The following is a 12,484-nucleotide window of genomic DNA, read 5'->3' on the forward strand; positions in this document are numbered from 1 at the left end:
AGAACTACACTAATGTCTTAATTTAGTATTTATAAGATTAAATTTTCTTTCTCCATAATTAAAATAATATGGTAGACTAGTAGAAATAGGTTGAGAAAGAGCTAGTTTAAAGGAAGAAAAGGTAGGGATTTAACATGACATCTAAGTTGTTCCAGCTTCTTAAAGTAGTGGGAAAGAAATTTTTTGTTGTAGTAGATAGTCGATGATTTGGAATTTGGAAACTTTCACTATTTCTTAAAGTAAGGATTATAATTATACATGGACACCATACATATTAAAATATAAATATATGATACAATCAATTTTTAACTGAAATATTGTTCAGGTTTACCATAGAAAAATATCAACCAAAGTTTGACGATGTTTATCAAATTTGTAATAAATAAATACTGTAAAGACTTTAAAAGTTAAACGAATGACGTTGTAACAAACATTTGCTACAAAAAAAAAAGAAATAAAGCTAAATTTATGAATCGGTGATATATTTTTATACTGTACTATGTATGGCATGCTTTACCTAAATGATATTAATTATTTCCCGACAGATACAGAATACCAGTATAGTTGTTGAAGACTTCTAACTGGCAGAGAATGCTGTAAACGTGTAGATGAATGGATATTTACTCACGAGCTTAAAACTGACGGATGATTCCTGTTTTCATAGAGAAATCACCCATACGCATATGACATTTTAGATGATAGAAACAACTGTCAAAAAATCATATTAAGACTGATGACAGCACAAGTAGATGGACGTGACAGCCTAGATAAAAATTGATCTAGGCAACCTAAAGCTTGTAGCTCTGGAAGACGGACGGACGATTTCTGACAGATGGTTGTCGTCAACGGCGTGAAGACAGCTATGTTAACTGTTAACACACAGTCAATGATAAATTTAGTCGATGCATGTGCTGATGCTTAATAGAATATCAACCTATATCCTTGATATTCCAGGGGTTACTATCACTGGCGTAATACCCACCCATGGACTATGTCATAGTAAAATACACCACACAGCACCACAGGTGAAAAAAACTGACCAATCACAGGCCTGCAGATACTTCATTTGAAGATTACAGAGATGTACATGTGACTTTATATTTTGCCTACAGTTTGCCTATGAAATAGTCCACAGGTGAATATAACATTAGTGATAGTAACCCCTAGAGTATTGAGTATGATCAAAATACGGATTTACAGAAGTTTTTTTCTATTAAACTTTGAAGACATTTTGTATTTATGATGTGAATATTCCAGAGACTCAGTTTGGTCATCACAATTTTATACGATATGAAAACCATGTATGTACACTGCGGAGATAATTCTGTGAACATTTGATAACACTCAGCACTAGTTTGCGGTATACTGTAAATCAATATATATGTTTGTCCTTTATCAGCTAGCCCTACCAATATCGTATACACCGTCCACACTGTACGGCAAGGGCACATATACAGTAATACGTGCGATTACCAAATCATCCGGAACAAATACCAGATTCAAAATCACATTAAGAAACACGTTCGGTCTGAACCCTGGAGTAGTGTACAACGTGTCCCACATGTGTATTTGCAGCGGACGTGAATATTTGCTGAGACCAATTACCTTCCGGAACAATATGTGGATATTTTACACAAATCGTACACAAGACAAGGCGTGAAGAATTATTGATGACAATGTACTTAGTGACACGGTGCTAGTCACCTGTTAGTTAATTATGGCAAAGCGTGTTATCCAGAACGTGGAGAATGACTACCTCATGTGCAGCATCTGTCTCGGTCGCTATGACGACCCGCGTCTGCTGCCGTGTGGACACACTTTTTGTAAGGAGTGTTTATCCGGACACATCCAGCAGACAGTTATCGACAGAAACTCCCGCCACTTCACCTGTCCCATCGACAGGAACATGGTATCGAGACCGGCAAACCGGGCACCAAAGGATTGGGCAGGTCTTTTCCCTTCGGACACATTTTTATCGAGCTTATTAACTACTGTTCTCCAACACGAAAGCGGACAGGTAAATAACAGCTCATCCCCAACACATAAAAACGTGCGATCCTCAGGTAACGATAGACCGTTTCGTCAATCAAATGTTTCTAACGGCAGACACTGTCATCGTTCAAATAACTTTAACGACAGACCATTTCGTTCAGACTTTTCCAATGAGAGACAATTTCATTCAAACGTTTCTTACGACAACCCATTTCCTGTAGAGCACGCCGGACCGTCATTCGACACAGGACCATCATACGGTCAAAGTCATATAGCCGAAGGATTAACGTGTGTAGAGCATCCGGGTAGAGAGCTCGAGTTTTTCTGCCTTGGTTGCAACTCTCTTGTTTGTGCCTATTGTGCTGTCAGAGGCCACAGAGGTCAAAGATGCGAATGTATCTCTATCGGAGACGCTGCTCAGAGACTTCGACCACGCATGGAAGCATTGAGGAGGAGGCTTCGTGGGCAGATGTCCCGGGTAGAACAACTGAGTAGAGGGGAGGCGCCAACTGATGGCACGCTTGACGTTAGCAGAACCAGAGCAATGGAAAAACTGGACGAAATAGAAAATAATCTCAGTAGATTCGCCGAGGCGTGTTTGGGGAGCGTGGAAGAACTACGTCAACAGACAAGAGAGGCGGGTCGAGGTTTGATGACAGAAAACACACAACTCTCCCGCCTCTTTGACAGTATACAGGAAACAAAACTAACGTTTGAAAATGTAGTAAGTTCTAATTCTGGACCAGATTTGTTGAATTGGTTATCAAGAATGGAAAAACAAGCAGACGACTACGACACTGCCATTTCATCGACGTCACAGACCAACACGCCATCTGAAGCTGAGTTTGTAGCACACACTGTATTCGGCAACTTCCTAAGAAACCCCCCTCCAGTCGGATCAGTAAGGGTCAAACAGGACACTGGTAGTCAAACACAACGTAGTCAGGGATGCAGGCTTCAGTAGGATAGCGTTCATTCCTTGTTACCATAGAGACGACCATTTACTATATGATGTGTATTTCAAGCATTGATGACATCATAGTGAAGACTTGTGAAAAAATTGCTTGCAAAGCCAGACTTGAATTTAACATAATTTCGATACGTAAATACGAGTTGTGATTCAGTTCCATTGGAGTCATGTCTTTCTGTTGATAAAGTTTATAGGAATGCTGATAAAACATTGGACCTTATGAATGCTTGGAACGGTACAGGGACATGCTTCAGTTACTCTCGGTATCCAAGATAATATTAAAAAGGAATTACTGGTAAAATAGTAACTGGAAAATACAAAATGAAGGGAGGATACTTCGTGATGACACCACTAAACAAAACGTGTTGACTCTTAAATCCAGAGTAGACTGCCTTTGTTTTTTACTAGCCATTCTTATGCAAAGGACTCAATGATGTTCGAAACCTGATATAGTGTGACGGTACTCTATTGGCTAGTTGCCATTATTTATATGTAAATGATACTGAAACGTGCTTATTTCAACCTTAGCCCAAACTAGAATTTGTATAGGTTAAGAGTTATGACGAATTTGCACATGTATTAGCCCCAAAGTCCTGATGCAAAAAGCGATAAAATAAGATTACTATTAAGATGTGCATGATTACAGTACCTTACGATGGTACACTCAATGGATTGAAGTAATTCAGTATAGTATGATTCCTTTTTCTCTCCCTTCAGTAATTTATTTCTCGTATTTCTCAGTATCATTGACATCTGACATTATATCGATAGATAGACTGACCCACAGAAGACGTACACCTTATTGTATCATTCATGAATATAAAAGGTGCTATTCATTCCACTCATATTTAACAATTTCCATGATACTCTTAGATTATTAAAGTATTTTATACCAATGTGCGTTTGTCCATTTTTTACCGAGCGTACCAAACCTATGTTCCCCCCCTGGAACTACACCGAAACTTCACCATCAAACTCGTGCCCCGATCCTCGATAAGGAGGGGGTTATATCGGCAGTGATAGCTGGAATATCGAGGACGGTTTATTTAAGCACTATTCTCAATGTCTAATTGGGTTATGAAGTCATAGACAAAAAACGGAAGGATATTCTACATAGACGCGAATACCCCAAAAGATATTGAGAATAATGTTACTGATTAGGCATAAATTGCCGTGATTTTACTTACTTTTACAGTTAAACAAATTGAGTGATGGTGCATTGATATCTTATCCAATAATTCAGTTTGGCCAATGACTGTGCCGCTTTTAAAATTCCCCGCGAACACGTTCTGTATTTATGACGTCATAATACTTGACGTACAACTCGTTCGGTCTTTGGAAAAATAACCTCAAAGATCTAACGAATAGAAATGAGTAACATATGAAATTAAAATTTTGAGTGATATTGACCTTCAGTCACATATATAACTCTAGATTACAGCACCACCTTGCTGGCGATATGTATCAGGAATCCAGTATGAAACATTGCCCCGCCAATGTTTTTGATTGTGTTGTTTACACTGGTCTGTGCTCAGTCGTTTATAAGGTTGATTTAAACATTTAATCTAGAGTCATTATTTCTGTCAGATATATGATTGTACACTGGATAAGACTGTAATCCCGAATGGTTACACATGTGTACACGAATCACTGACGGATACATATACCACTTAAACATTTAAAACCAGGGAACACAACACATATTTATATCATTATGAAAATATCGTGTTAAATGAAGTTTTAATCAGACTAAGAATAATACACCGTCTACTGCACCGTCTTAAATATTAATCCGGAATGGGTACATATTTAGTAGTTGTGTGGCAGATTGGATACCAAGTGCTCTTTGAATGACCGAATGTGACGCCATATGTTCCCTACAGTGGCGGTGACCATCGATTCCAGCCAGGGTAGACCTACCCAATATTGTAGGAAACATTCGATAAGGAACACCAGGCCTACTTCTCAATATTTCAAAATAATCGTTCGGGTAAACTATGGACATTTGACCGTTCGATATGTTTGCTAGGGTGTCATATACAGTGACTTTTGGAATGGAATAGTCACAGAGACGTCAGTGTAAACCAGAGGATGGCCCAGCGAGTGATATCAGGCGTGGAGAATGACTATCTGATGTGTAGTATATGTCTGGGTAGGTACACTGACCCCCGCCTGCTTCCATGTGGACACACCTTCTGTAGACAGTGTCTGTCTGATCACATACAACAGACCGTCAATGGTCGGGATAATCGCCAGTTCATGTGTCCCATAGACCGTTCACCCGTGCAACGTCCCACCCAGAGTCGTCAACCCCGGGAATGGGCAAGTATGTTCCCTGAAGATTCCTTCTTGGCCAGTTTACTTCACGCTGTTCATTTACACGAGGATGTCCGAGCGGGCGGACACAGTGTTGCCGCTCCCTCAATGAGACGTCAACTAAACAGACCAGTCCCATCTGGTTCTAATGTGGATCCCCAGGCAGCCAATGAAGACCCCCCTCCACCCCCGAGAAATCTCTCTGAGGGTCTAACCTGTGTGGAACACGCGGATAGACTATTAGAATTCTTTTGTCTCGGTTGTAACGTGCTTGTTTGCGCTCATTGTGCGGTTAGAAACCATCGATCTCCAAGATGTGAATGCATTGCGGTTGATGAGGCAATAGAGAGACTGCGGCCACGCGTCGATACTCTACGTCAACGTTTTCAGAACCAAATGGATCGAATAGAGCAGGTCAGCAGAGGAGAAATACCAGTTGATATGGTGCTAGAAAATAGTAAACCGCGTGTGTTACAAAGACTTACTGAAATGGAAACACAGCTGTCAAGATTCACCCAGATATGTCTTCAAAGTGTTGAAAATCTCCGCCAGGAAATTCGCGAATCCAGCGTTAATACAACAGGAAACCCACAGTTATCATTGCTATTCGATGCAATTCAAGAGACCAACCTGACATTTGATAACGTCATGCAGACAAATTCTACTCCAGATTTGTTGAACACTTTATCTCGAGTGGAATCGCAAGCCGATGAATACGATGCTGCCATGACGGCTATTTCAGAATACAGTTCACCTTCCGAGATTGAACTTCATACAAATGCCGCTTTCAATAACTTTCTTAGAAACCCCCCGCCAGTTGGTTCAATAAACATCAAAAGAGCCCCAAGGACACATTCACAGGTTCAAAATACACGAGTTAACCAGACAACAGCCAACACAAGATCCAGCAACAGAGCTGGGCGTGACCAGAACACGAGAAATAGTCAAGGACAGAGTACTAGATCCAATCAAGGGCAGATCTCTAGAATCAGGAGAGAAGGAACATTTAATATTGCACCAGCAAACCGGACTGGTGCCCCTGTGTCACAACAAACTCCAATCGTCCGTCCGACCGTTACTCCCCGCAATGCCCCACGTCAGATGAATCCCCGGAGGAGAAAAGGTCCACAGAAAAGTAAGTCGACGATTAACGTGAAAAACCTACAAGAGGACACAATGACGTGGCAGCTGACTGGCATAACGTTTGTCGGATATTCAGTAGTGGTGGTAGATTCCTACAATCATATGATTCGTCAGTGTAGCATCGCTGGATCACCAACACTAAATAAGACTCTGTACATTGAAAGTCCATTGGGCATCACTAGTCTGACGGACCCTACGGAAATAGCAGTCACACAGCCAGACAAACGAAAGGTTGTGGTCATCAGTCTTGACCCAGATATACGGGTCAAGGAAACGATCGCCACACAGAAACCGTATGAGGCTATCTGCCAGCTGAACGGAATTTATTTTGTTGTGACATGTACGGATGGACGTCGCTGTGTGGATATCATAGACCGAGTTGGTAGAATACAAAAAAGTATAGAAAGATCGCAGCTGTTTAGGACGCCTAGATACCTGTCCATCACCTCGACCGGCACTATCGTGGTCAGTGATAGGGAACAGAAACACGTGGTGTGTATTTCTCAGACTGGACAAGTACAATGGACATATCCTACTCCCGCCTCTCCGTGGGGTGTGGCCGTAGACGGGGCTGGACAAGTCTACGTGTGTCTTGACAATAGCTGTGTTCACGTGCTATCAGAAGACGGTGAGCTAGTGGACGACAGTTTCTTGGCCGCAAAAGATGGGATACGAGTTCCCTATGCTATCTGTGCACGATCACGCCAAGTAGCAATAACCGAGTTCGGTTCCAGTCTTTTTGCTCCGAACAGTCCATGGGTACATGTTATTTCAGCATAAAGCTAACGGAGTCCAGTGGTGCTAGGAATATATTCTGGTGTTACCTCGGATATCAAAAGGACTACATATTTGTATTACCCCCCCTGGTTGTATGGAGACATGACGATTCATCATTAAGATATTATCCCCTGTTCATTCTAGTGATATTTTGCATACTTATAAATCAATTCTCGTATGCAGTTGAACAGAACAGCGTTGATCAAAAGTATTTATGCATGTTATTACAACTGAGTCGTAAATTACCGTGTAGCTTGCATTTAAAGGGACAGTTCAGTCTAAGAGAACATTAAAATTTGTACATTTATCGGAAAAAACCCAGTTCTAATGGAAATTAAATCAGTCGATTTTACTGTGACATGCCAGAAAAGTCCATGGTGGTGAAATGCGTGTGAAATGTTCAAACCCGCTCGCTGTCCGCCATTACACATTGTGGTCGAACATCTTGTATGCCGAACCCTGTCCCTTGCTCGTAGAGTAATGCTACATTTGTCTAGAACTGCTCAAATCGCTCTGACAGTAGTGTGTTTACCTTATTAGGTGATTTGTCTTGCCTAAAAATCATTTTGTCACCTGCACAGTGGTTATGTAGTTGATTTCTTTACAGCCGTGCTATCCCAGCTGAGAACGATGCGTGTATATAAACCCCTACCGCTCTACCGCTGACTTGTATCGATGTATTGAATGAGTGTACTGTAGCCATGTTATTTGTAAACTCGAGTACTTGTCGCCAAATCCACAGGTAAATTGGTACTGGATGCTACGCGCGGGCCTCTCATCCAGCTTAACGAAACTGAATGGCTAGTTAGCTTAACCGATCTATATATCATCAACAATGCGTCTGTATCTACTTAAAACAAAACAAATATTCTTCAAATTGCATAAAAATTCACTTGACTAGTATTTCTTTATTTTAGATATTTTAACAAATCTTCATATTTCTAGTAAAATTGCATATGAAACTCCTTATAGATCTAGCGATGCTCATTACGTAGGGAACCGCCATAACATGTCCTGGCTGCAGGCCGTGTGCAAAAAGTCAAAACACACGTGGGATTTATAAGATGAGTCCTAAACTGTCCTATATTTAGGATTTTCAATAAGTGGTTTGTAATATTATTACAGCAAAACTGACAAGCTACAAGGTTAGTGGCATTTTAACCGTACTGTAATATATAATTAGCCATCAGCTTGGATCTGGTGCCGTACAGGTAGTGAGTTTACTCACAATGTGATTATTGCAAGCCAACGTAAATGCTATCGGATTGCTCTTTAAAGTTTGTTGATGATCTCAAACACACTTATAACTTATTGTGGCAATTTTAAAGTAACTAGATTATAATATTTTCAAATAGTTCTGATAACTATTCATGTGTAATATATCCAGACATTGACGTGTACGGATCGAGCACGGCGGACTGCCAATGTTTTTGACATGTTCTGCAAGATATATATATTTCACTGTTTCAGTTACGGTGGCCAATAAAAGAAAACAAACACAGTGTAATTATATTATGTTATTTCTTCTAAATACAACACTTTTTGTGCAAGTTGTCAAGCATTTATTGTGAATGTTTTGCAATGAAATTACCACCTTTATAACATTGAATTTGTGGTTCACCGGACATCGTTTTCCCAAAAATTGCAAAATATACCGAAGATAGTAGATTTTTTCAGCATTTGAAGCGATAAGAAAAAATACATGTGCAAAGTACACTGGTGTGTAAGTAACACAAGATTTTACGGTATTTGTAACATTTACGATTATGTTTGGTACAGATGTAGCCAGAGCGCCCGCGATTTACCTGTGGATTGGCGACAGTACTCGGGTCAGCGGCAGAGCGGTAGGGGTTTATATATATGTACGCATCGTTCTCAGTTGGGGTAGCACGGCTGTAACGTGAATGACTTTGGTTCGGATATGGGTACAGCGCACATTTTGTACCCGCTTAATCGTATTGATCAACGATTTGTAAATACAACGGTATCAATTAAAATACTAAACAATGACGTGGAATTTCTCAATATTTTATGTTATATGTTTCATAAGAAATATAGAACAATACATTTATGCCATATTTTGCTTCTTCGTTATGTAAAAGAATTAGGCCGCGGTGGCCAAGTGGTTAAGATGTCCCGACATATAACCACAAGCCCTCCACCTCTGGATCGCGAGTTCGAATCCCATGTGGGGAAGTTGCCAGGTACTGACCGCTGGTCGGTGGTTTTTCTCCGGGTTCTCCGGCTTTCCTCCACCAACAAACCTGGCACGTCCTTAAATGACCCTGGCTGTTAATAGGACGTTAAACAAATAAATCATAATCATAGTAAAAGAATTAGCCCGAATGAATTGTCTCTTTAACAAAATATGCAAACAATATCTGTATACATTTCAGATGGAAATCCACAAGGTTCGGAACATATTTCTGTCACCAAACCAAAACAGCCATGTCATCATATTAACTAGTGTTTATAGAAGGTACTACCAACGTTTGTTAGATCGGGTTGACTTTACCAAAGCGTACAAACTAAGTCTTATTGACGGTTATGACGCATATGGCGGTTGTAACTTGTATGAAAATGCCATATAGAAAAGCATTTTGATAATAAAACAATGCTCGTTTTATATAGTTTGAGGTGCACTGACTGATGACTGGTTTTGAAAAAAAAACCGTATTTGGATCAAAACATGCAGATTGATGGAAAATGATCCAGATGCACACAATTAGTATTTTCTTCTATTAAAAAGTTATCACTCAAGAGATATAATGGCATTGCATAGATGCTCTGGTATCAATTGTAATGACTCCATATATGTCATATTGGCGTGAAATAATTTACATCCACCCCATACCAAGGTTTAAAAGGACTCGATGCATATGCTGTTGTTTTGTACTCGTACCCGTAAACGAATTATTCGTGACGGAACGTTAAACCCTTCAACTCATGCTGTTTTTAAGTCAAATTCGGTCAAACAAACGCTGGTGTTACCAATAACACTAGTAAACATATTGAGCCACACAAATATCTTCTGTACCTGCTGGACCTTTTTTCAATAAAATGTATATTTTCTCGCATATTTTGTCATCATTTGTACATTTTGCGCATTTTTTTTGGTCAAATACAGGCTACACAACACTCTATGAGTTTACAGTAATATCTAAGATTAGATATGGCATGTGAAACGTCGCAATACTTTTGTTCTAAAAAATAAACATTTGTTCAATAACACAAATTACATATTCAAAAAGGTAAATATATGTTCAAAAAATAAATATATGGTCATAAAAATAAATATCTATTCAAATATGCCATAATTAATCATGCTGTATACACACTTTATATCAACTTATTTATTTGTGCTCCAAGATATGATATACATGTACATGCAAAATATTACTAGTTTAAGCAAAATAACAATATGATTTTCTGGGGCAAACAATCTTCATATGTCACCCAATAAAATGTTATCAACGAATATTGTCAATGTATATTTATATTGGACGAGGAAAATGTGTCTTTCCGTGAGTTATTGCATTGCACTATGTAACACTCATCACTTGATATTGATAAGTTTAATGTAGCATAGTGCAATCAACCTTGGGTCACCAACGATAGGTTAAACAATCATCGACCTACATCCAGATAATATATTGTTTATTATACAGAAGATGTTTTTTTTAGATTATAATCGTTTACCGTTCATGATCACAAAAGAAGAAGTGATATTTTCCAAATCTGATGCAGTTGAACAAAAGTAACTTGATCAGTTGTCAGTTTGTAATTAAAGCAAGCAATAACTTTTGCTGCTACGACGAAATTCGTTGACTTGTCTAGGTAAATGTAGGCAATCGCTCATATTGTAAAGTACCTACCATATGTTGCTTACTTGTATATATAACGGATAGTGCTAGAATTTGTTTATCAAGGTTGGATTTTATAAAAGTAATGTATAAACATTTATATTTATTTGATCTTTATATGCAGATGGTACCTGCAAATTATATCGTAAATGGACATAAACCGATGCATTTTTAATAATAAAAACTCACCTATAAAATGAAAAACAAGGAATTTAAGTACATGTTAAACATTTAGTTTGAGGTATTTGGACTTAAAAACCACACATGAATAATGATAACAATACACGGACATTGATGACACCAGTATCAAAGTATAGCTCTATTTTCTAATCTCAACTAGTTTAAATCTCTACTGGAAAATCAAAGGTTAATAAATTCTTTACCCAACAAGGTATTACACAAAATCTGATAAATTATGAAGCGAGTCGACGACATGGATTCTAATCCAAAATTATTCACACAAAAAAAAAAAAAAAAAACACCAGTGCTCGTCACGAATAAAAGAACATGGGTTATATGATCATAAAAAGCATTCCAATATATTGACATAATTCCATACAATTTGATATTCGTGAGCTTACACAGACATTCACAGTACAATGTATGCTGCTATAATACTGTGATAATTTTACAGTGAGTTTCCAAAGACAATGATAAATGTTTTCAAAATGAAATATTGACGCAAATACTGAACGTAATTGATGAAATGAAGGCAGCGGGTTTAAAACCACAACCTCAAAATAAGCGACATCAGTTTCACATTTATTGTTCTTAGATGCATATTACTGTGTATATTTGCACCAATGGTTCAACGTAAAAAAAGAACTTACCTGAACTGAGATGTAGTTGGATCCAACTATTTCCCAGTTGTAATACACATTAATCATACTTCTAACTTACTTCATTTAGACGCCCTTAACAAAATATAAAACTGATGTCAGCGTCTCCCTCCTACTGACATGCCGATACAAGGAACTGAATTGGAATCAATGGAAATAATTACTTTTGTATCGAATGAAATGTTTGGAAAGGATTCATTTTTTATTTAACACTTACTTTTCGTTTGCGTTTCACCTTTTCTCGAACCGGTCTAATAAATACCGAACCAGTCTAACTACATTATATTTTCTGGAATATCAAGAATCTATCTAACTATTTTAACGATTATACGCCTAACCGGGGTTGATTTTATAGTGTACAGTACAGATAATGTGTTATTTTCAATACGTTAGCATACATGTATGTATAACAACTAGTTAATGTCGTGTACTGATAAAGGAATTGTTTAAATCGTAAATAAAGACATTGTATACATGCATGTATAAATATACATGTAGGTCAGAGCGCACGTCTAATGACTTTGTACAGATATGTTTCGCCAATATGGTGCTCCTAAATATTACACCATTCACTTTGAGGTCAC

The 12,484-nt window shown here is 38.4% G+C and overlaps 2 protein-coding genes across 2 annotated transcripts; both read left to right on the forward strand.

The window, feature by feature from the left end:
* The first annotated feature begins 1,378 nt into the window (after positions 1–1,378).
* LOC138316092 (E3 ubiquitin-protein ligase TRIM56-like) lies at positions 1,379–3,858 on the forward strand. Its single transcript, XM_069257587.1, has one exon. It carries the CDS (start codon positions 1,718–1,720, stop codon positions 2,954–2,956), a length of 1,239 nt encoding a protein of 412 aa, XP_069113688.1. The 5' UTR covers positions 1,379–1,717; the 3' UTR covers positions 2,957–3,858.
* A 797-nt stretch (positions 3,859–4,655) lies between these two features.
* Positions 4,656–9,219, forward strand: LOC138316093 (tripartite motif-containing protein 3-like). Its single transcript, XM_069257588.1, has one exon. The coding sequence runs from the start codon at positions 5,054–5,056 to the stop codon at positions 7,199–7,201; it is 2,148 nt and encodes a 715-aa protein (XP_069113689.1). The 5' UTR covers positions 4,656–5,053; the 3' UTR covers positions 7,202–9,219.
* The last annotated feature ends 3,265 nt before the right edge of the window (positions 9,220–12,484 follow it).

Source organism: Argopecten irradians, chromosome 2, assembly GCF_041381155.1.
Source record: "Argopecten irradians isolate NY chromosome 2, Ai_NY, whole genome shotgun sequence".
Taxonomy (NCBI): Eukaryota; Metazoa; Mollusca; class Bivalvia; order Pectinida; family Pectinidae; genus Argopecten; species Argopecten irradians.